The 26,250-nt window shown below is 40.0% G+C and overlaps 1 protein-coding gene and 1 pseudogene across 2 annotated transcripts in view; both read right to left on the bottom strand.

The window, feature by feature from the left end:
* Positions 1 to 648: 648 nt before the first annotated feature.
* LOC138416238 (T-cell surface glycoprotein CD1a-like) overlaps positions 649 to 26,250 on the bottom strand; it is a 40,686-nt gene continuing 15,084 nt past the window's right edge. Inside the window, exons 6-8 of one of the 2 annotated variants that reach the window (XM_069545092.1) lie at positions 3,081 to 3,142; positions 2,247 to 2,378; positions 649 to 898 (exon numbers count right to left, since the gene is read on the bottom strand). In XM_069545092.1, the coding sequence (XP_069401193.1) occupies positions 2,293 to 2,378; positions 3,081 to 3,142 (148 nt within the window). In that variant the 3' untranslated portion in view covers positions 649 to 898; positions 2,247 to 2,292. The remainder of the gene's footprint in view (positions 899 to 2,246; positions 2,379 to 3,080; positions 3,143 to 26,250) is intronic. The other variant, XM_069545084.1, reaches the window with a different exon arrangement.
* On the bottom strand, positions 18,313 to 26,086 carry LOC138428964 (T-cell surface glycoprotein CD1a-like; annotated as a pseudogene).

The following is a 26,250-nucleotide window of genomic DNA, read 5'->3' as shown; positions in this document are numbered from 1 at the left end:
CTAGGTTCAATACAGGATGCTTGGGGCTGGTGCACGGGGATGATCCAGAGAGATGATATGGGGTGGGAGGTGGGAGGGGGATTCAGGCTTGGGAGCTCGTATACATCCGTGGTGGATTCATTGGTTTTGTCAATGTATGACAAAACCAATACAGTATTGTAAAGTAAAATAAAGTAAAAATAAAATTTAAAATAAGTAAATAAATCCTTCAGGAGACTCTCCAAAAAAATAAAATAAAATTTACAGTTCAGTCTCAACATGCATCATCGCCTCTTTCAGGGCATCCACCCCCACCTTTCGCTTCCCATTTACAACCTCTTGTGTTGCCAACACCAAAGAAATATTTTTGGACATAGTATCAACATACTAGGCAGTATGTACTTGTTGAGCCAACGACATCGCTGCTAAGCAACAATAACAGTAACATTAACAGTAACAGTAGAAGTAACAGAAGTAATTGCTGTTATTAAAGCAGATATTTTTAAGATAAGTAAGCCCATAAACCATCTTGATCGCATTAAATCTTGTAGTTGTTGTAGCACAGCAAAACCATGGTTATCATACCAATAAGTGGTTACAGTCACAAAGATTGGGTGGACGTTGCAATACCACAAAGGAGCAAAGATTATATTGAGAGTTAAACAAGATGAAAGCATACATTGTTTATAAAATATTACATTTGGTCTATCTGAATAATTTATTTGTACATTAAGTTTTTTTTGAGATCTCTGTTCTCAGTCGTCTTAGAGTCTGTTGGACTTTTCAGGTGGACAGCGGAGGCAGGGGCAGAGGAGTGTCTTTCTTCTTTTGTGGTCGAAGCTATGGGGGAACTGTATGTCTAGGGGACTGTGACATGGTGAATCAGTCTGTCTGGGATCCAAACAGGAGAAGTGGAATCCTGTAGAAACACACAAGCATACCCTTTCCCACAAGTCAGCAACACGTTTGGCCTTTTTTACTCTCTGGCAAGGAGGTCTTTTTACTTGACCAGGGTCCAAGTCGTAGCCCCTTCAGGAGTCCATTGCCTTGTCATTGCTGTCTGTCTCTGTGTGTCTATGTTTAAATGATTAATTACAAACAAAGCATGGTATAAAACATGATGTGGAGAGGAATACTTAAATTTTTCTTGTTTTAATTTAGCTCTCTGATTGACCAGCGTTGGCTTGGTAGGAATAGGGTTAATCTTTTTCAACAATGTAAGAGACATCTGTTTTAGTATCTAATAGCCTTGACATTTTATTTTCTTGAATTAAAAGATCTTTTAAAGGCCTTGGAGCTGTAATTTTTTGCACCCAAAAGTCTAGATCACTAGATTTAAATGTTCTGGGGCCCCTAGCTTGAGAAGTTAAGTTTATTTTTGTCTGATAATAAGGTAAAAGCAAAAGCTGTGTTACTTTATTAATTTACACAGTTTTGGTAGGCGGCAAGATCAAAACTTTAATTTCTCCAATATAATCAGAATCTACTACACCAGGCACCACCGAAATTTTTTGAAAACAAAGCTAGCTATGCCCTAGCACAAGTCTCACAACGCCCTCAGGTAGGGGGCTAGCCACTACCGTTGGAATCAGAGTAACCAGCACATCAGGGGTTAATATTATTGCCAAGTCTCCTTTTTGCTGTTCTGTTTCTCTCCTAGCCTGGGTGAGGCCCCCCTAAGCACGCTCTGCTTATTGTGCATGCGTCCGCTTTTAAAGTTACTTTGTTCAAAAAACTTTTTATCTTTTTCAGCCTTAGGCAATGCTTTAAGAGGCTTTGGGGACAAAGTGGGGAACTCCTGTACCCTGGGAGGTGCAAACGAGGCAGCAGCGATCTCACCTTAAATCAGGAAGTGGTGGATAAGTTTTTAAAGGTTTGTGTAGAGGAGAGGGGGCTCGCCAGGGTGCCTGGCCACAGCGTCCTTTAAGCCCTCTCCTTCTTCGGGAGGTAGAGCACAGTGTCCCTCTTTTTCTCTGTCAAACAGCAGAAAATATGATCTGCATAGAAGGTGGAGACCTATTACCATCCACCGTTATAGCCTCTCCCATAGGCTATCTAATAGCCTCATGACGGGGGGTCCAGGACATTTCTAATCATATTCCACAGAGCAAAAGCATCTACAGGAAACTTTTTCTGGCCCATGTAAAGTATAATAAGTTTTTTAGTTGTTTTCCTACCTTTTCCCAAGTATCTAAATTAACAGTGTCCTCTTCTGGAAACCAAGGACATTGTTCTTATACAAATGTAAAAAAGGATTGAACACTAACCTTTTAATTTTGATTCCTCTTTTGTTTAACAGTTGCAAAATTACTTCTATAAAGAGTTGTCATTCTTGTGACTCATTGTTACCCTTGTCAGAGATTTTTGTAGAGAAAGATTTAAGATTTCAGTACTGATTTCTACAGAGAAAGATTTAAGATTTCAGCAGAGATCTCTGTAAGTCTCCGAGAACTGCACTCTGAAAAGAACACTCAGGGACAGCCTCTAGTGGACTGACAAAGTTTATTATCCAATTGTGTAGTTTTATAATTTTCAGGTAATAGAGCATAAGGCTGACTTGCACGTAGCCATTCCAGATAAACATTAAAGCATTCAAGCATAAAATACAGTTCCCACCGCCTAAGCCATAACACAGCTTTGGCGAAACTCTAAGGGAGCCTTATCATAAAACAACAGTCCTTGCTCTCAGAAACAGGTGGTCAGAAGGAAGCCTTCGAATGCCTCATGGCTGGGCGTATAACCCTTCGTTATCCGTTCCCAGACTTGGGCCCTCGGTGAACGCTCATAACCCTTTGTTATGCTCATCCCAGCTTCCAACCTTCGTCACGAGTAAAGCAAATACATTCTCAGTATTTGCTCAAAGCCTTCCAGCTCCTCCACAGATCTCTTGTCTTATATTGCAAGAGTTAACACTGTAACACTGATTTCTTGTCTTATATTGCAAGAATCAGCACTTCAGGTTTCTTTCAACCTGTCAACTGGGTTTCTTTTAACCCAATACTTCCCATCCCTCTTTCCTACCTACCTTATGCAGAGGGGTCCCAGAAACCCTGAGTGGGGACCTAGCTGTTTCGAGTAACTGCACAATGGAGGAGGATTACCTTTTGGTTCCTGTTCGTGGCGCCACATGCCGGGGTCCAGCCCCTGCAAGATCCAGGGAAACCTGAAGGAAAAACGACATTGTGGATGATTTAGAGAGAGATAAGGAAAGAATACTGTAGACAAGAAAATAGAGGCAAGAAAGAGGCTGATATTCCTTGGTTTACATAGGAAGCTAATAAAGTCTTAGAAGCCCAGGCAGAAAAGTGAATGCAGAGAGCCTCTGTGTTCCAAGGGATCAGCCTGAAAAAGAAAGTAAGAGAGCAAAAAAGAAAAACATGGGGTGACCAAGCTTCTTCAAGCGAGGCTCAATAGCTTTATTTTTAAAGGCATTTTTATACCTTGTCTTATACATAGAGGGAAATGAAAGATGCAAAGGCATGCAGAGTCAGCCCAAACATTATATCTGTTTTGTCTTTATTGAAACCAGGATTTTTTTTTTTTTTTTTTGGCAACCTTTCCCATAGACGATGTTGTGTACATTATCTTTTGGCCTTGGAGGCCTGTGGACATTTTATGACCCTCTTTTGATAAAGGCTGCTCAACCAGAAAACTTATTTTCCCTCAAAGTGTTTTTTCTTTGTATTTCTAATCTATGTCAACCTCAGAAAGTATTAAACAAGTTACATTTCTCATGGAGCAAAAGTGCAGTGAGTTACAAGAAAGAATCAATTAGCTCAAAAGTCTGATGTAGTTAATTTCAAGGCTGCACTTGTTTTTCTTACTTTCCAACTATGTTAACTAATGCACTCCCAGGTGCACAGTGGATAAGAGATATGGGAACTTAGCAACAAGCATTGGCCTAATAATGAAATCCTATGCCAGCACTACTCTAATAAATTTTAACTCTTTAAAAGGCTCTATGTTTTAGGCTTTCCATGCCTCTCATAGTTGGGAGGCTGTAAATAATCATATGCGTATCTGCAAGAGTCTGGATATACCTGCCAAGTAAGCTGGAATGCTAACAGAGGGACTTTGATTGGAAATATTCCTCTCATGTCCAGGAGACTTAGTAGCTATAGCCCTAAGTTAATTTTCTCCAGGGAAAGGTGGTCAGGAATAGCCCCCTGTTAATGTTAGAGGAGTTGTTAAAAGTCATAAAATAATAAAACAGACATATTCTGGTTTTGAGGTACATGCTCGAGAAAGCCTAGGGAGCCCCTTGAGTTTTAAAGCCTTGCTTAACAGTTCTCTTCCACATGACCTTGTCAAGGGTGGAATCTCCCGTGGTGGCTCCCTGCAGAAGAAGAACTAAGGAGTCTCTAGATGAAAGGGAATGAGGAGAGTCAGAAAGCTGGCTTAAAATTCAACTTTCAAAATATTAAGATCATGGCACCTACACCTATCTCTTCATGGCAAATAGAAGGGAAAAAAGTGGAAGCAGTGACAGATTTTATTTTCTTGGACTCCAAATCAATACAGACAGTGAGTTCAGTTGAGTTCAGTTCACTCGTTCAGTCGTGTCCAACTCTTTGTGACCCCATGAATAGAAGTTAAATAAGCAGGGTGACAATATAGAGCCTTGAAGTACTCCATTTCTTATTTGGAACCAGTCTGTTCCATGTCCAGTTCTAACTGTTGCTTCCTGACCTGCATACAGATTTCTCAAGAGGAAGGTCAGGTGGTCTGGTATTCCCATCTCTCTCAGAATTTTCCACAGTTTCTTGTGATCCACACAGTCAAAGGCTTTGGCATAGTCAATAAAGCAGAAATAGATGTTTTTCTGAAACTCCCTTGCTTTTACCATGATCCAGCGGATGTTGGCAATTTGATCTCTGGTTCCTCTTCCTATTCTAAAACCAGCTTGAACATCTGGAAGTTCATGGTTCACGTATTGCTGAAAGCTGGCTTGGAGAATATTGAGCATTACTTTACTAGTGTGTGAGATGATTGCAATTGTGTGGTAGTTTGGGCATTTTTTGGCGTTGCCTTTTTTGGGGATTGGAATGAAAACTGACCTTTTCCAGTCCTGTGGCCACTGCTGAGTTTTCCAAATTTGCTGGCATATTGAGTGCAGCACTTTCACAGCATCATCTTTCAGGATTTGAAACAGCTCAACTGGAATTCCATCACCTCCACTAGTTTTGTTTGTAGTGATGCTTTCTAAGGCCCACTTGACTTCACATTCCAGGATGTCTGGCTCTAGGTGTGTGATCACACCATCGTGATTATCTTGGTCATGAAAACCTTTTTTGTACAGTTCTTCTGTGTATTCTTAACAATATGTATATATCAATCCCAATCTCCCAGATTATTCCTTCCCCTTTCAGCTGGTGACAGTGTTTGTTTTCTACATCTGTAACTCTATTTGCATCTTGGAAATATGTTCATTTTTACCATTTTTTAGATTTCATGTACAAGCAACATTGTATGCTGTCTCTCTCTCTGACATTTCACTCAGTATGACAGTCTTGGATCCATCCCTGTTTTACAAATTACATTACTTTGCTTTTTTTTTTTTAATGGCTGAGCAATATTCCACTGTATATATGGGCTACAAGACTTCCCTGGTGGCTCTGACGGTAAAGCAGCTGTCTACAGTGTGGGAGATCCGGGTTCGATCCCTGGGTTGGGAAGATCCCCTGGAGAAGGAAATGGCAATCCATTCCAGTACTATTGCCTCAAAATTCCCACGGACAGAGGAGCCTGGTAGGCTACAGTCCATGGGGTCGCAAAGAGTCGGACATGACTAATCGACTTACTTTCACTTTCACTTTTTTCTTTATCCATTCCCAACATAGAGATTTTTGTATGCTGTGTAGCTTTTTTATTGTTGTGGCCTGGACAGGCTCTAGAAGGACTTTTCTTCTAGTGTCCACTTGAGGCTTACTGTGCTAGGCTGCTGCTACTTAGGATGGTTTTGTCCAAGTGGCTATTTTTCATACAGATGAGTGTCCTAGGTCAGTTTCTAAGGAAACACACTCAGGTGCGTGCAGGAGGCTTGCTGGCGGTGCTCTCAGCAACAGGAGGACTGAGGAGAGGGTGAGTCTGAACTGTGCTGCAGATTCAGTAGAGGATCTAATCAAACTCACAGAGACTTCTGGAGCTAGGAGGACCCTTCAGAGACTTCCTAAAGCTAGGTAATGTGACGTACTTTTTACTCACATATTTGATATGTGCTTTCTGCAGGGCAGGGATGTTCCTAGGCCAAACCACTTCTTCCAGTGTAGGCAATTCCCAGAGAGGAGCACGTCTGTGAGCTGTCAGCAGCCAGCACTCCCTGAGACTGAGAAAACATGCCTGCTTATCTTGAAGGGGGTACACTGGTGGCTCCACAGCATCTGCTAGAGCAAGGGCGCATTTCTATGGAAGTAGAGATTTACTTGCTAAGCCTTAAATAAACACACAGACCTCAAAAAATCAGCATTGAAAACAGGCCACAAAGCAAATCTTAAGAAAATGTGTATGAGATTCTATAAACAATGGCCTTCAATTAGGTTGCCTCTGGATGAATGGCTGAGGCAAAGAATCTGTTAAAGAAACCAGAGACTCTTAGATATGGGCTATTTTAAAACACTGGTACCAGTTTTGCCCTTGTTTTCAGTTTGGACTAGGCGGGGAGCTTAGATAAGATATCTCAAATTTGGTTCCTTTACTATATTATTTTGAACTGGCTTCACAGTAAAGGAGACTTGTGAAGAAATTCACCTTGAATTCACACATTTTATATAGAAGCTCAGGGGTCACTTCCCATTATAGAGACTCAACTTGTTTGTTCCAACTCTGTTGTTGCCTGGATTCCTGAGACAGAATTCGAGGTGTACACATGGAAAGATGGTAGGTTTTATTAATAAACAATTTAAAGGCTTCCCTGGTGGCTCAGACAATAAAGAATCTGCCTTCAGTGCAGGAAACCTGGGCTCGATCCCTGGGTCAGGAATATCCCTTGGTGAAGGGAATGGCTACCCACTCCAGTATTCTTGTCTGGAGAATTTCATGAACAGTGGAGCCTGGCAGGCTACAGTGCATAGGATCACAAAGAGTCAGACATGGCTAAGTGACTAACATTTTCACTTTTTTCAGAGGCCTTCTGCTTCTAGGAATGGTGGACTATCCAATTTGAATCAACTCTTTTGTCAAAGAAAAGTAAAAAAAAAAAAAAAACAAGAAAATATGAAATAAAATCTGCCTCAAGACATTGAGGAACTAACAAAGGAGAAATAAATCACTGGCTTAATATCTAGGAGAAAATAGAAATTCACAGAATGAGTCTTATAGTTGAGCTCCTTTTCCACTACGATCATCTTCTGATTCCATGAGAGGTGCTGAAAGCACTGAAAAAGTTTATTTTAAGGAGTTGTTTATTGATGTTAGGAGAATGTTGCTTTTTATGTTTGAGCAAGTATTTCTGACAATGGATAATATTTGGTCAATATATAATGCACATATACAATGCACAGTAAGAGGCAGAGAGAAGGCCAAAAGGCAGAGACAAATTTTTATGTTTAAATGTCTCTTGTCTTGCCATACAATATGCATTTTACTCCACAAGTGTCCATTTCTTCTTGATCTTGTAAGGGGTCACATGTCTCACCAGGATGACACTTAGATCTGGATCATGTAAACTGTCAATAATACATCATTTAATCCACTTTCTTTTGTCTCCCAAATCTTCTGTAACTGTGCCTTGACTTCTAATGGGTGAAACAGTTCTCAGAACTTTCTGAGAACTTTTTTCTGGGTTATAATCCTCACATTTGGCTTGAATAAAATTTTCCATTTCTTTCTTAGAAAAACAAACAGAAAACCCACCGAGAAGCACATCAAAGCTTTCAACAGACTTGCAAATCTTTAAATGTATCATGGCCTGAACTTTGGGTTACAATCTTAAAGGGCTGCATCTGAAGTCAGTGTAGATCAGAAGGAGTGTAACTCTGCAGAGACTGTAACCAAGCTTCAGTTTATTGTAATTTCTGAAATTAATAAGGTGATTTTGTATTGTCAATACCCACAAATGATTCTAGGGGAAGGTAACATTTTCCTAAGCCCGAGATTTCTGTATACTTTTGAAGTGCAAATGATCAACACTAAAAAACAAAATTTAAAACAAAAACAAGTATAATATATATGAAATGAATCGCCAGTCCAGGTTCGATGCATGATACTGGATGCTTGGGGCTGGTGCACTGAGATGACCCAGAGGATGGTATGTGGAGGGAGGAGGGAGGGGGGTTCAGTATGGGCAACATGTGTATACCTGTGGCGGTTTCATGTTGATGTATGGCAAAACCAATACAATATTGTAAAGTAATTAACCTCCAATTAAAATAAATAAATTTATATTAAAAAATAAAAGCAAAACCCAAATACTGAGAAACATAGAGACAAGGTAAAATGAATAATTTTTCTTTAGAACAATGCAGAGAACAACACAGACAACAGATACAGGTTTACTACCATCCTAGATAATGAAGTAATCAGGCCCAGACTTTGAAATGAGTAGGCTTAACACATTCAAGAAGGTAAAAACAAGATTGAGAGTTTTGGCAGCTAAATGGAAGTTACATAGAGAGAAGCAAATGAACATTCTGTAATAGAAAAATAAAATGAAAGTAGCTAAAAAATGGATGAATATATTACCAGATAAGACCTCACTAAAGATGGAATTAGTGAACTGGAAGATAGATTGGAAAAATATATCTAGAATGAATTTTGAAGGAACAGAGTAGAAAATACAGAAAAGACAAAGTATGCAGCTGAGGAAATACCATATAAAGGTCAAATATGTGCATGAAAGTGAAGGCACTCAGTCGTGTCCGACTCTTTGCAACCCCATGGACTGTAGCCTACCAGGCTTCTCAGTCCAGGTTATTTTCCAGGCAATAGTAATGAAGTGGATTGCCATTTCCTCCTCCAGGGGATCTTCCCGACCCAGGGATCAAACCCGGGTCTCCCACATTGTAGACAGACGCTTAACCGTCTGAGCCACCAGGGAAGTCCCTTCAAATATATGCATAGCTGGTCACAAAGTGACTGAAGAGATGTAGGGATGAAATAATGGTTGAGAACTCCCCAAAAGAGAAAAATGGGATCAAGAATTCCAATGAAGAAGGAGAAAATGACAAAAACAACAAAAATGTCATAACAAATGTTGTTGTTCAGTCAGTAGGTCATACCCAACTGTTTGTGACCACATGGACTGTAGTAGTTTAGGCTCCTCTGTCCTCCACTAGCTCCTGGAGTTCATGTTGAGTCAATGATGCTATCCAACCATCTTATTCTGTGTCATCCGCATCTCCTCCTGCACTCAATCTCTCCTGGCCTTCTGGTCTTTACCAATGAGTTGGCTCTCTCATCAGGTAGCCAAAATGTTAGAGCTTCAACTTCAGCATCAGTCCTTCCAATGAATACTCAAGGCTGATTTTCTTTAGGATTAACAGTTTTTGACCTCCTTGCAGTCCAAGGAACTCTCACAAGTCTTCTCCAACACCACAATTTGAAAGCATCAATTCTTCAACACTCAGTCTTCTTTATGGTCCAACTCTCACATCTATACATGACTACTGGAAAAATCATACGGACTGACTATATGGACCTTTGTTGGCAGAGTAATATCTCTTCTTTTCAACACACTGTCCAGATTTGTTATAGTTTTCCTTCCAAGGAGCAAGTGTTTTTTAGTTTCATGGTTGTACCCACTGTCTGCTCAAAATTCTCCAAGCCAGGCTTCAGCAATACGTGAACTGTGAACTTCCTGATGTTCAAGCTGGTTTTAGAAAAGGCAGAGGAACCACAGATCAAATTGCCAACATCCGCTGGATCATGGAAAAAGCAAGAGAGTTCCAGAAAAACATCTACTTCTGCTTTATTGACTATGCCAAAGCCTTAGACTGTGTGGATCACAATAAACTGTGGAAAATTCTGAGAAAGATGGGAATAGCAGACCACGTGATCTGCCTCTTAAGAAATCTGTATGCAGGTCAGGAAGCAACAGTTAAAACTGGACGTGGAACAACACACTGGTTCCAAATAGGAAAAGAAGTAAGTCAAGGCTGTATATTGTCACCCTGCTTATTCAACTTATATGCAGAGTACATCATGAGAAACGCTGGGCTGGAAGAAGCACAAGCTGGAATTAAGATTGCCGGGAGAAATCTCAATTACCTCAGATATGCAGATGACACCACCCTTATGGCAGAAAGTGAAGAGGAATTCAAAAGCCTCTTGATGAAAGTGAAAGAGGAAAGTGAAAAAGTTGGCTTAAAGCTCAACATTCAGAAAACGAAGATCATGGCATCCTGTCCATCGCTTCATGGGAGATAGATGAGGAAACAGTGGAAACAGTGTCAGACTTTATTTTGGGGGGCTCCAAAGTCACTGCAGATGGTGACTGCAGCCATGAAATTAAAAGATGCTTACTCCTTGGAAGGAAAGTTATGACCAACCTAGATATCATATTGAAAAACAGAGACACTACTTTGCCAACAAAGGTCCATCTAGTCAAGGATATGGTTTTTCCTGTGCTCATGTATGGATGTGAGAGTTGGACTGTGAAAAAGGCTGAGCGCCGAAGAATTGATGCTTTTGAACTGTGGTGTTGGAGAAGACTCTTGAGAGTCCCTTGGACTGCAAGGAGATCCAACCAGTCCATTCTGAAGGAGAGCAACCCTGGGATTTCTTTGGAAGGAATGATGGTAAAGCTGAAACTCCAGTACTTTGGCCACCTCATGTGAAGAGTTGACTCACTGGAAAAGACTCTGATGCTGGGAGGGATTGGGGGCAGGAAGAGAAGGGGATGAGATGGCTGGATGGCATCACAGACTTAATGGACGTGAGTCTGAGTGAACTCCGGGAGTTGGTGATGGACAGGGAGGCCTGGCGTGCTGCGATTCATGGGGTCGCAAAGAGTCAGACATGACTGAGCGACTGACCTGAACTGAACTGATCCCACAGTTTGGGTTGCTATCTCACATAACTCCCTCAATTGTTTTCATGGCATTCAGGCCTGCATCTCCCTGTTGAGCCGCTGCTTGCTGGTAGTGGATGCGAGCGTCTGGGCTACTCTTCCACTGGGAGTTGTGGTTAGGTGCATAATCTGTGGGTTTTATTTATTTATATTTTCCTCCTGATTATGTTGCCCTCTGAGATTCCAAAACTCCCCACAGACCCGCCAGTGAGAGGTTTCCTGGTGTTTGTAAACTTCTCCTCCTTCAGGACTCCCTCCCTGGGATGGGTCTCCATCCCTAACTCTTTTGTCTCTCTTTTTACCTTTTATATTTTGTCCTACCTCCTTTCAAAGACAATATGCTGACTTTCTCGGTGCCTGGCATCCTCCACCAGCATTCAGAAGTTGTTTTGTGGAATTTGCTCAGTGTTCAAATGATCTTTCAATGAATTTGTGGGAGAGAAAGTGATCTCCCCGTCCTATTCCTCCACCATCTTAGGACTGCTTCCCCCAACTGATTATCTTCTTTGCAGCCAAAATGGAGAAGCTCTATACAGTCAGCAAAAACAAGACCGGGAACTGACTATGGCTCAGATCATGAACTCCTTATTGCCAAATTCAGACTTAAATTTAAGAAACTAGGGGAAAACACTAGACCATTCAGGTATTACCTAAATCAAATCCCTTATGATTATACATTAGAAGTGAGAAATAGATTTAAGGGACTAGATTTGATAGACAAATTACCTGATGAACTATGAATGGAGGTTCATGGCATTGTACAGGAGACAGCAATAAAGACCATGCCCAAGAAAAAGAAATATGAAAAAGCAAAATGGCTGTCTGAGAAGGCCTTACAAATTTCTGTAAAAAGAAGAGAAACAAAAACCAAACGAGAAAAAGAAAGATATACCCATTTGAATGCAGAGTTCTAAAGAATAGCAAGGAGAGATAAGAAAGCCTTCCTCTATGATCAGTGAAAGAAATAGAGGAAAACAATAGAATGGGAAAGACTAGCGATCTCTTCAAGAAAATTAGAGATACCAAGTGAACATTTCATGCAGAGTTGGGCACAATAAAGAACAGAAATAGTATGAACATAACAAAAGCAGAAGATATTAAGAAGAAGTGGCAAGAATACACAGAACTGTACCAAAAAAAAAAGGTCTTCACAACCCAGATAATCCTGATGGTGTGATCACTCACCTAGAGCCAGACAACCTGGAATGCAAAGACAAGTGAGCCTTAGGAAGCCTCGTTACGAATAAAGCTAGTGGAGGTGATGGAATTCCAGTTGAGCTATTTCAAATCTTAAAAGAGGATGCTATGAAAGTGCTACACTCAATATGCCAGCAAATTTGGAAAACTCAGTACTGGCCACAGGACTGGAAAAGAACAGTTTTCATTCCAATCCCAAAGAAAGGCAGTGTCAAAGAATGCTCAAACTATGACACAATTGCAATCATCTCACACGCTACTTAAGTAATGTTCAAAATTCTCCAAGCCATGCTTCAACAATACGTGAAATGTGAAATTCCAGATGTTCAAGCTGGTTTTAGAAAAAGGCAGAGGAAGCAGATGTCAAATTGCCAACATCCACTGGATCATTGAAAAAGCAAAAGAGTTCTAGAAAAACATCTATTTCTGCTTTATTAACTACACCAAAGCCTTTGACTGTGTGGATCACAACAAGCTGTGGAAAATTCTGAGAGATGGGAATACCAGACTTGCCTCTTGAGAAATCTGTATGCAAGTCAAGAAGCCACAATTAGAATTGGACATGGAACACATGACTGGTTCCAAATAGGAAAAGGAGTACATCAACACTATATATTGTTGCCATGCTTATTTAACTTATATGCACAGTACATCATGAGAAACTCTGGGCTGGATGAAGCACAAGCTGAAATCAAGATTGCCAGGAGAAATTTCAATAACCTCAGATATGCAGATGACACCACCTTATGGCAGAAAGTGAAGAAGAACTAAAGAGCCTGTTGATGAAAGTGAAAGGGGAGAGTGAAAAAGTTGGCTTAAAGCTCAACATTCAGAAAACTAAGATCATGGCACCTGGTCCCATCACTTCATGGCAAATAGATGGAGAAACAGTGTCAGACATTATTTTGGGGGGCTCCAAAAATCACTGAAGATTGTGATTGCAGCCATGAAATTAAAAAATTCTTACTTCTTGGGAGAAAAGTTATGAACAACCTAGACAGCATATTAAAAAGTATGGTGGGGTGGTCCTAAGATGGCCGAGGAATAGGACAGGGAGACCACTTTCTCCCCCACAAATTCATCAAAAGAACATTTGAACACTGAGCAAATTCCACAAAACAACTTCTGAATGCTGGCAGAGGACATCAGTCACCCAGAAAGGCAGACCATTGTGTTCAAAAGGAGGTAGGACAAAATATAAAAGATAAAAAGAGAGACAAAAGAGGTAGGGATGGAGATCCATCCCATGAAGGGAGTCTTGAAAAAGAGAGAAGTTTCCAAACACCAGGAAACACTCTCACTGGCAAGTTTGTGGGAAGGCTTGGAACCTCAGAGGGTAACATAACTGGGAGGAAAAATAAATAAATAATTAAAACTCACAGGTTATGAGCCTAAAGGCAACTCCCAGCGGAGAAGCAGCGTAGATGCTTACACTCACCACTAGCAAGCAGGGATTGGACAGAGAGGCGTGGGCTGCATTGCTCAGGGTAAGGACTGGGCCTGAATGCCAAGAAGGCAATCTGAGGGAACTAACTAGAGATAGCAACCTAGACTGTGGGATAGCTATCCTGCGAAAAGCCCTAACCTAAGACACTGCCAGGCCTGCTCACAGAACAAAGGACTGAGCAGAGCTAGCTGGCTGCGGACTGGCCCATCCCCCACCAGAGACAGGGGCAATCGCGGCCCCAGAGAGGCATCATTTATCAAACTGAAAGCAGGCGTCCTTGCTAACCAAGACTACTTGGGATTCTGGATGGCCGACATCCACTGGGAGGGTCGCAGCCAGAAATCAGCTTCCCCAGAGAGACACACAGCACACCTGAGTAGGTGCGCCAGTTGTGCACCCAGAAAACCGAGCGGCAGGGATGGAGGAGGCAATAAGTTGCAGCGACAGCGCTCTCCAAGCACCTGGTCACCTGAGCTCCTCGGACTAGGGAAGAGCACAAAATGCAGGCCCATTCAAGTCTGCACCTTTGTGGAGTATCCAAGAACCTGAACCTGAATGGTTCAGACCTAGAAAGTGCACGCAACCCAGGGCCAGCCTCAGACAGTTCCCAGCAGAGCAACCTAGAGCCTAAGCAGTGTAAATAGGGAAAGCACACACTCTGTAAGCGGGGGAAAACCCAGTGTTCGAGACACTGGGAGCACTCCCCACAGATGCCAGTGTTATTTGTTTACAGTGTTCCTCCCTCCCCACAGCACAATTAAACAAGTTAACCTAAAACAGTGTCCACACCACCACCCCCTTGTGTTAGGGCAGAAATTAGACACTGAAGAGGCCAGTAAACAGAATAAGATAAAATAAACAGAGGGAACCTCCTTGGAAGTGACAGGTGCAATAGGTTAAAACCCTACAGTTAGCACTGACTACATAGAAAGGGGCCTAGAGATCTTGAGAAGAGTAAGTTGGATCAATTAATGAACTGACCCCACACTGTCCACAACACCACCAGAGAAAGTCCTAGATATATTTTCACTATTATCATTTTATTAATTAATTTTTTTATTTTAAGTCCTCTAGTACTCCTTTAATTTTCATTTTTATAACCTACTGTTACTTTGCAAAAAAAAAGACCCAATTTTTAAAGCAAACTTATATATATATATAATAATGTTGTGACTTTGCTTTTTCCTTTAATATTGTATTTTTGAGAATCTAACCTCTACTCTAGATTTTTAATCTTTGCTTTTTGGCATTTGTTATCAATTTTGTACCTTTAAGAACCCAATCTTCAGGACCCATTTTTACTTGGGATTGAGATTACTGGCTGGATTGCTCTCTCCCCCTTTGGACTCTCCTTTTTCTCCACCAGGTCGCCTCTATCTCCTCCCTCCCACTTCTCTTTTTTACCCAACTCTGTGAATCTCTTTGTGTGTTCTGGGTTGTGGAGAACACCTAGGGAACTGATTACTGGCTAGATCTGTCACTCTCCTTTTGATTCCTACCTTTATCCTCCTGGCCACCTCTATCTACTTCCTCCCTCTTCTGTTCTCTGTGTAACTCCATGAACATTTCTGAGGGGTCCAGACTGTGGAGAGTACTAGAGAAGTGATTATTGGCTAACTTGCTCTCTCCTCTTTTGTTTCCTTCTCTTCTCGTCCTGGTCACCTCTATCTCCCTCCTCCCTCTTCTCTTCTCCATGTAACTCTGTGTACCTCTCCAGGTGTCCCTCACTGTAAAGAAACTTTTCATCATTAACCTAAATTTTTTATCATCCGTGCTGTATAGATGGAGAAGTCTTGAGGCTACTGTAAGAATAAGACTGAAAACCAGAGACAGGAGGCTTAAGTTCAAATCCTGAGAATACCAGAGAACTCCTGACTCCAGGGAACATTAATCAACAGGAGCTCATCAAACACCTCCATACCTACACTGAAACCAAGCACTACCCAAGGGCCAACAAGTTCCAGAAAAAGACATACCACACAAATTCTCCAACAACACGGGAACATAGCCCTGAGCATCAATATCCAGGTGGCCCAAAGTCACACCAAACCCACTGACATGTCAAAACCCATTACTGGACATTTCATTGCACTCCAGAGAGAAGAAATCCAGCTCTACCCACCAAAACACTGACACAAGCTTGCCTAACCAGGAAACCTTCACAAGCCACACATCCAACCTCACCCACAGTGAGGAACCTCCATAATAAAAAAAGAACCACAAACTGCCAGAATATGCAAAGGCCAACCCAAACACAGCAATATAAACAAGATGAAAAGGCAGAGAAATATTTAGCAGGTAAAGGAACATGATAAATGCCCACCAAACCAAACAAAGTAGTAAGAGATAGGGAATCTACCTGATAAAGAATTCTGAATAATGATAGTGAAAATGATCCAAAATCTTGAAAATAAAATGTAGTTACAGATAAATAGCCTGGAGACAAGGATTGAGAAGTTCAAGAAATGTTTAACAAAGACCTAGAAGAAATTAAAAAAGAGTCAATATATAGTGAATAATGCAATAAATTATATCAAAAACACTCTGGAGGGAATCAACAGTAGAATAACGGAGGCAGAAGACAAAATTAGTGAGGTAGAAGATAGAATGGAAAAGATAAATGAAACAGAGAAGAAAAAAGAATTAAAAGAAATGAGGACAACCTCAGAAACCTCTGGGACAATGTTAAATGCCCCAGCATTCAAATCATAGGAATCCCAGAAGAAGAAGACAAAAAGAAAGACCATGTGAAAATACTTGGGGAGATAATAGTTGAAAACTTCCCAAAAATGGGAAGGGAAATAGTCACCCAAGTCCAAGAAATCCAGAGAGTCCCAAACAGGATAAATCCAAGATGAAACACCCCAAGACACATATTAATCAAATTAACAAAGACCAAACACAAAGAACAAATATTAAAAGAAGCAAGGGAAAAACAATAAATAACACACAAGGGGATTCCCATAAGGATAACAGCTGATCTTTCAATAGAAACTCTTTAGGCCAGAAGAGAATAGCAAGACATAAAGTGATGAAAGAAAATAACCTACATCCCAGATTACTGCAACCAGCAAGGATTTCATGCAAATATAAAGGAGAAATCAAAAGCTTTACAGACAAGCAACAGCTAAATGGACACAAAAACAAGACCACTATATATGTTGTCTACAAGATCCCACCTCAAAACAAGGGACACATACAGACTGAAAGTGAGGGGCTGGAAAAAGATATTCCATGCAAATAGAGACCAAAAGAAAGCAGGAGTAGCAATACTCACATCAGATAAAATAGACTTTAAAACAAAGGCTGTGAAAAGAGACAAAAAAGGACACTACATAATGATCAAAGTATCAATCCAAGAAGAAGATATAACAATTATAAATATATATGCACCCAACATAGGAGCACTGCAATATTTAAGGAAAATGCTAACAAGTATGAAAGGAGAAATTAACAGTAACAGAATAATAGTGGGAGACTTTAATATCCCACTCACACCTATGGATAGATCAACTAAATAGAAAATTAACAAGGAAACACAAACTTTAAATGATACAAAAGACCAGTTAGACCTAATTGATATCTATAGGACATTTCACCCCAAAACAATGAATTTCACCTTTTTCTCAAGTGCAAATGGAATCTTCTCCAGGATAGATCACATCCTGGGCCATATCTAGCCTTGGTAATTTTTTTTTTTTAATGAACTCATTCCAAGCATCTTTTCTGACCACAATGCAGTAAGTTAGATGTCAGTTACAGGAGAAAAACTATTACAAATTCCAACATATGGAGGTTGAACAACACGCTGCTGAATAACCAACAACTCACAGAAGAAGTCAAAAAAGAAATCAAAATATACATAGAAACTAATGAAAATGAAAACACAACAACCCAAAACCTATGGGACACTGTAAAAGCAGTGCTAAGGGGAAGCTTCATAGCAATACAGGCATACCTCAAGAAACAAGAAAAAAGTCAAATAAATAACCTAACTCTATGCCTAAAGCAACTAGAAAAGGAAGATATCAAAAACCCCAGGGTTAGGAGCAGGAAAGAAATCTTTAAAATTAGGGCAGAAATAAATGCAAAAGAAACAAAAGAGACCATAGAAAAAAATCAACAAAGCCAAAAGCTGGTTCTTTGAGAAGTTAAATAAAATTGACAAACCAGAAGCCAGACTCATCAAGAAACAAAGGGAGAAAAATCAAATCAACAAAATAAGAAATGAAAATGGAGAAATCACAACAGACAACACAGAAATACAAAGGATCATAAGAGACTACTATCACCAACAATATGCCAATAAAATGAACAACTTGGAAGAAATGGACAAATTCTTAGAAAAGTATAACTTTCCAAAACTGAACCAGGAAGAATTAGAAAATCTTAACAGACCCTTCTGTGCTTAATCACAAGCACAGAAATTGAAACTGTAATCAGAAATCTTCAAGCAAAAAAAGCCCAGGACCAGATGGCTTCACAGCTGAATTCTACCAAAAATTTAGAAAAGAGCTAACACCTATCCTACTTAAATTCTTCCAGAAAATTGCACAGGAAGGTAAACTTCCAAACTCATTCTATGAGGCCTCCATTACCAAAACCTGACAAAGATGCTACAAAAAAAGAAAACTACAAGCCAATATCTCTGATGAACATAGATGCAAAAATTCTTAACAAAATTCTAGGAAACCGAATCCAACAACATAGTAAAAAGATCATACACCATGAGCAAGTGGGCTTTATCCCAGGGATCCAAGGATTCTTCAATATCTACAAATCAATCAACATAATACACCACATTAACAAATTGAAAAATAAAAACCATATGATTATCTCAACAGATGCAGAGAAAGCCTTTGACAAAATTCAACATCTGTTTATGATTTTAAAAAAAAAAAACCCTCCAGAAAGCAGGAATAGAAGGAACATACCTCAACATAATAAAAATTATATATGACAAACCCACAGCAAACATTATCCTCAATGGTGAAAAATTTAAAGCATTTCCCCTAAAGTCAGGAACAAGACAAGGGTGCCTACTCTCACCACTACTACTCAACATAGTTTTGGAAGTTTTGGCCACAGTAATCAGAGCAGAAAAAGAAATAAAAGGAATCCAGATTGGAAAATAAGTAAAACTCTCACTGCTTGCAGATGACATGATCCTATACATAGAAAACCCTTTAGACTCCACCAGTAAAATACTAGAGCTAATTAATGAATATAGTAAAGTTGCAGGATGTAAAATTGACACACAGAAATCCCTTGCATTCCTATACACTAACAAGGAGAAAACAGAACGAGAAATTAAGGAAACAATTCCATTCACCATTGCAACGAAAAGAATAAAATACTTAGCAATGAATCTACCTAAAAAACAAAAGAACTATATACAGAAAACTATACAACACTGATGAAAGAAATCAAAGATGACACAAATATATGGAGAAATATACCATGTTCATGAATCAGAAGAATCAATATAGTGAATATGAATATACTACCCAAAACAATCTATAGATTCAATGCAATCCCTATCAAGCTACCAATGGTATTTTTCAGAGAACTAGAACAAATAATTTCACAATTTGTATGGAAATACAAAAACCTCAAATAGCCAATACAATCTTGAGAAAGAAGGATGGAACTTGAGAAAGAAGAATCAACCTGCCTGACTTCAGGCTCTACTACAAAGCCACAGTCATCAAGACAGTATGGTACTGGCACAAAGACAGAAATATAGATCAATGAAACAAAATAAAAAGCCCAGAGATAAATCCACGCACCTATGGACACCTTATCTTTGACAAAGGAGGCAAGAATATACAATGGATTAAAGACAATCTTTTTAACAAGTTGTGCTGGGAAAACTGGTCAACCACTTGTTAAAAAAAAAGAAAGAAAGAAACTAGAACACTTTCTAACACCATACACAAAAACAAACTCAAAATGGATTAAAGATCTAAACATAAGGCCAGAAACTATAAAACTCCTAGAGGAAAACATGGGCAAAACACTCTCTGACGTAAATCACAGCAGGATCCTCTATGACCCAACTCCCAGAATACTGAAATAAAAGCAAATAAATGGGGCCTAATTAAAATTAAAAGCTTTTGCACAACAAAGGAAACTATAAGCAAGGTGAAAAGACAGCCCTCAGAATGGGAGAAAATAATAGAAAATGAAGTAACTGACAAAGAATTAACCTCAAAAATATACCAGCAAACCCTCAGCTCAATTCCAGAAAAATAAATGACCCAATCAAAGAATGTGCCAAAGAACTAAACAGACATTTCTCCAAAGAAGACATACAGATGGCTAAGAAACACATGAAAAGATGCCCAACATCACTCATTACTAGGGAAATGAAAAACAAAACCACAATGAGGTACCATTTCACGCCAGTCAGAATAGCTGCTATCCAAAAGTTTACAAGCAATAAATGCTGGAGAGTGTGTAGAGAAACGGGCACCCTCTTACACTATTGGTGGGAATGCAAACTAGTACAGCCACTATGGAGAACAGCGTGGAGTTTTCTCTAAAAACTGGAAATAGAACTGCCTTATGACCCAGCAATCCCACTGCTGAGCAAACACACTGAGGAAACCAGAATTGAATGAGACATGTGGACCCCAGTGTTCATCACAGCACTGTTTATAATAGCCAGGACATAGAAGCCTCCTAGATGTCCATCAGCAGACAAATGGATAAGAAAGCTGTGGTACATATACACAATGGAATATTACTCAGCCATTAAAAAGAATACATTTGAGTCAGTTCTAATGAGATGAATGAAACTGGAGCCTATTATACAGAGTGAAGTAAGCCAGAAAGAAAAACACCAATACAGTATACTAACACATATGTATAGAATATAGAAAGATGATAATGATAAACCTTTATGTGAGACAGCAAAAGAGAAACAGATGTATAGAACAGTCTTTGGACTCTGTGGGAGAGGGAGAGGGTGATTTGGTTTGGGAGAATGGCATTTAAACATGTATATTATCATATGTGAAATGAATCGCCAGTCCAGATTCGATGCATGATATAGGGTGCTCGTGGCTGGTGCACTGGGATGACCCAGAAGGATGGGATGGGGAGGGTTGTGGAGGGGGTTCAGGATGGGGAACACATGTACACCCGTGGCAGATTCATGTCAATGTATGACAAAACCAATACAATATTGTAAAGTAATTAGCCTCCAAAAAAAAATAAAGAAAAAAACAGAAAAGAAAGAAAAGAAAAAGAATAAAACAAAAAGCGGAGATGTTACTTTGTCATCAAAGTTCCATCTAGTCAAGGCTATGATTTTCCAGTAGTCATGTATGGATGTGAGAGTTGGACTATAAAGAAAGCTGAGTGCTGAAGAATTGATGCTTTTGAACTGTGGTGTTGGAGAGGACTCTTGCGAATCCCTAGGACTGCAAGGAGATCCAACCAGTCCATCCTAAAGGAGATCAGTCCTGAGTGTTCATTGGAAAGACTGATGTTGAAGCTGAAACTCCAATACTTTGGCTGCCTGATGCAAAGAGCTGATTCATTTGTAAAGACCCTGATTCTGGTAAAGATTGAAGATGGGAGGATAAGAGGACGACAGAGGATATGATGGTTGTATGGCATCACCAACTCAATACACATGAGTTTTGGTGATGGACAGGGAAGCCTGGTGTGCTGCAGTCCATGGGATCACAGGGAGTCGGACACGACTGAGCAACTGAACTGAACTCTTAATAACAGTACCAATGAAAAGCAGGTCAAAGAAACAGTTTCCAACATCGAGTCAAAATTAGTTATTCTCTGCAACAATTACTCCTTCTCTGCAACAATTACTCCTTCTCTGCAACAGTTATCCACTGTCAAAGTCCATTCCACAGTCTTGTGGAAAAAAGGGGTGGTGACCCTTCTGCTTTGTCAGAATGGATCTTTCTGGGAGTGTCTGCCATTGATGCCAGTGTTCCAATGTAAATTTGTCTTCTTTTTGTTTCTCTTTGGAAAGTGTCTATTTTATGCCTGTAGGCCTACTAGATCAAGTCCACTGACTCAAGGCTTGATATTTTTAATAAGTTCTGCTACCTGTCCTTAAACCACCCTGAATAATTAGGGCCTACATTCCACCTTCTTCTTTCTGTTTAAACACTTGGGGCAAAACTTTCACACCAATAGGCTTCCAGAGTTAGATAATAAGAATGGTCAGAGGCAAGTTTGAAGGTTTATAAAAAATTAAAATTAGAGCTGCCTTATGATTTGGCAGTCCAACTCCTGGGCATGTACCCAGACAAAACTCTAATCCAGAAAGACACATGCACCTCTATGTTTAGGGTAGCACTACCTACAATAGCCGAGATATGGAAACAACCTAAATGTCCATCAACAGATGAATGAATAAAGATGTGACACATGTATACAGTGAAACACTACTAGACCATAAAGAGAGAATGAAATAATGCAATTTGCAGCAGCATGGATGGACCTACAGCTTATCACACTGAGTGAAGTCAGAAAGAGAAAGAGAAATACGATGTGCTATCTCTTATATGTGGAATCTAAGCTATGACACGAATGAATTTATCTATAAAACAGGAACAGACTCTAAAGCATATAGATAGATTTGTGACTGCCAAGGGGGAGATAGAGTAGCGAGGGATGGATTGGGAGTTTGGGATTAGCAAATGCAAACCACTGTTTACAGAATGGATAAACAAAGTCTTATTGCATATCACAGGGAACTATATTCAATAAGCCATGATATAAGTGATATAATGATATAAGCTGTATTCAATAGACCACAATTCCATGTGATAAACCATGATGGAAAAGAATATGAAAAAGAATATTAAATATATATTAATATATATTCATTAAGTAATATAATAATTATATTATAAATAAATAAAATATATGTAATATGAAATATATTGAATATAAGAATATTCTCATATTCTTTTATATATTCTTGTGTGTGTGTGTGTGTGTATATATATATATATAACTGAATCACACTGCTTTAGAACAGAAATTCACACAACATTGGAAATCAACTATACTTCAGTAAAACAAAATTTAAAAAAAAAAAGAGCAATCAATGGAAAATTGCATCTGTTTCAATTCAAAGAAAATAACTAAAAAAGTGCAAAATTTCTTGCCAAAGTGAGACTTCTAACCAGACAAGCATCAGATGCCTTAACACAACAAAGATGGCAGAAAGGAAAAGAGCTTTAGAAGACTATAAATTTGGTGCAAATTCAACATAGACTTTTACTGAGAGCATAGTGCATGCAGGTAAGACAATTTGACAGGGATACAAATAGTAAAAAGACTTGGATGTTGCTCTCAAAAAGCTTAAAAATTAGAAGGGAAAAGGAACTTAAATAGCCACAACAAAAGGTCTAAAGTGAGGAGAAGATTTAGCAAAATCCAGTTAAATTGTGATAGTACTTTAGATGAGGCAGAGACAGCTCCCACTTGTGAATCAGGGAAGGTTTTCTTCAGGAAGTGGCATCTGAAATAAGCCTGATGGTCTATTCACATCTAAATACACGAAGGGCCCTTGGACTTAATTCCATTCAGAATTTAAATTATGAATTTTAAAGCCTTATAACACAGGATAGAAAAATAATTCTGCAAAATTACATTTAGCTTATATTGATCATTAAGTAGAAATAAACAACAACCAAAACAGGTATACAAGGAGAGTATGTATAACTCTCCTTGTATGTATGTATGACTATCCTATGTCTACATGTGTCCTGAGCTCTTGAGCTGCTGGAATCTCTTTCCAAAGGGAGAAGAGTGCTTGGGGGCTCACAGTGTGTCCTGATGAGAATAGAGATGGAAGTCATTCTACATGGGATGGAGGTGAGAAGGAAGGAGCTGATAGATAAGAAGGAAGGCGCTGGGAGGAGGAAAACAGAAAAGAGAGAGAAAAAGAGATGGGCAAGCAAGTGGAGACTGAGGGAAAATGTAGGAAAAATGGACACAACAACTCACCAGTGCTTCCTAAGCCAAAATGCAAGACCTGTTAGGAGTACCAGGGGCACAGTCACTGCCAAAATGATCCAACCCACAGAGCAGTGATGATCTGTGGATGGATGTGCACACAAGGGTGTCCTCTCAAACCGACCCACTGTTTTACTGCATTTCTGTGCCCTTCATTTGTTATTCAAGTATCTGCCTCAAAAATCTCCTTCTTCCCTATTTCCTCTCCTATCTCTCATCAGAGATGACTCCATCTAACCTCTTTCCTATATCTAAGGGGCTCTCATTGTCAACTCTCGTATTTCTTATTTTTATTCCTTTTGTGTCTGGAGTCCCTGGAATCCCCAAATTTTTCATCTAGCTCTCCTGCTCTGCTTGAGGACCACCTATTCCCATCCCAGTGGGACTCCAGTTCTTCCTCACCCCAGTAGACAATGATGTCTTGGCCTCCTATACTGCTGTGCCTCACCTGGCAACTCAGGCCAGATGCCTCACTGGCTTCCGCATCCAAGGAAACCCGAAGATACCACGTCCCATCAGCTTTAGGCAAGACATCACTTTTCTGAGTGCCCTATTGCTCCTGCTCACCCTGCATCTACATCACCCAAATGGGCTTTGGGTAGAAGCCAGAGGCATGACAAACCAGCATCAGATGGCCAGGGCCAGGACTGGAGCCACGGGAGAACTAGGCCTCTGGTCTTACTGCATAGGACAGAGAAAATAGTCCGATGAGCACTCTAGTACAGACTCAGAGGTTCAGAGCTTCACGTCATCTTAGATGGACATACTTTTCCCATCGTTAGCAGTTGTCACCCATTATCCCCTCCCCCACTTGGCTCCTTATTAGGAAGATGAGAAGGTGTTATTTTAGAACAAAAAATTTGTGGAGAGAGAGTACAGGATTGACCTCAACTCTGGAGACATGCCTTGCCTGCCTCAAGAAGACCCAAGAGGAAACATGGGCAGATGTCACTCAGCAGCTTATGTATTTCCTGGGTGTGTCCGCAAAAGCTGAATAGTCTGCTGACCAACATGACTTGTCTGGAAGCTCAGCAGTTCTGATCCTTGATAAGCAAACCACACAAAGTCTATTGAGGCTTCACCAGCATGCAACTCACAGCCTTCTGTTATCTGTATTTCAAAGGGATCTAGGGAAGAGGAGTTACCAATCAGAGAAAATAGGACATTAAAAGGAAAAAGTGAATCAAAAGATGATGGAAGCAGAAAGAAGAAGTTTAGAAGATTTGAGGAAATGAAGCAAGATTGGCTTGACAAAGTTTCAAAGAAAAGGAAATTGGTGGAAGTTGGAGATTGAGAAAGAGATGAATGGCATGAGGAGAAAAGTATTTGAAGAAGGCAATATAAAGGGTGTGGATAATGGATAATATAATAAGGAAGGACTTAGTGTGAGACAGTGGGGAGTATAATAATCAAGAGTGAGTGGAATGCAATAGGTTATATTGAGTATGTAAATAGAGATTGCTGAAGAGATTGAATGGGGAAGAAAGTCACACTTTAAGGAGTCCATCACAGAGTGAGGAAACTGAAGGTATCTAGTCAGAGTCAAGTGGAAGGGGCTGTCACAGGTGACCACTATTGGAATATAATAAACCACAAGCCTTCAGTCAATGAGAGGGAAATGTATAAGTAAATAGCAGAAGTCTTGAACATTATGGGAAGACAGGGTCTGGATTACACCCTTTGCCCAACTGCTGTTCTATGGTAGGGAGAGGTAAGGTTCAGAATTGAGTGGAAATTGATTGGAGGATGTATATTAGAGAAATACGAAACTCAGAGATACACACACACACACACACCTCACACTGTATCCCCAATACCCATTGAGGGAACTGAACTTACGTTCAAGATGCCATTGATTGGCACTGTTGTGAAATGCCTGCAAAACTATAGTGAATCTCCTGTGAGATACACTTTGCAGTTCCATTAACTCCTCATTGTTGACGTTGCCCTTGGACCAAGGCCAAAGGTCAATGACTGTGTGAGAGCTGCTTTTCCAGCCATGAGTCTGCAAGTCACCCAACTAAGCTGAGCCCAGATTTTGACCCAGAAATGGTTATAAAATTATAAAATCCAAATGAAATAGAAGGAGATTGGCTCCTGGAAGGGACATTGGGAAGGAGAGAGAATGGAGAAAGAAGGTACTAAAGAGGGGAAACTTGGTATATAATAGAAAAGGCAAGCCATCGGTATCTCAGTGGACATTTGGCTGCCCCAGGGTCCCAAGAGTTAGTTATATGCAGCTTTCAAGAGAGCACAGAGACCTGGAGTCGGGGATACTTAGAATGGAACTGGGCTGATAGCTCTCAATCTCCAGCTTGGGGAAACCATTACACAGGCACACACGCATGCATGCGTGGGTACACACACACACACCTTCCTGGATAACAGCTCTTACCCTCTTCATTGTCACCACCTGGGAGGAGAGTAAGGAACAATGAAAGTTGCAAAAACAGCATCTCATTTGCAGATGTCCTTTCTTACAGAAAAGTAGGTCTTTGATTTCTGTTCTAAACAAACCTACCCCAAAACACCTCTGTTCTGACTTCCTCTTCCTGCCAACAGGCAAACCTTTCTTTTAGTCACTGACTGAAGAAAGAAAGCTTGCTCCTTCCCTAAGTCC

This window comes from Ovis canadensis, chromosome 1 (genome assembly GCF_042477335.2).
Source record: "Ovis canadensis isolate MfBH-ARS-UI-01 breed Bighorn chromosome 1, ARS-UI_OviCan_v2, whole genome shotgun sequence".
Classification (NCBI taxonomy): Eukaryota; Metazoa; Chordata; class Mammalia; order Artiodactyla; family Bovidae; genus Ovis; species Ovis canadensis.
This window is presented reverse-complemented; position numbering and strand designations above follow the sequence as displayed.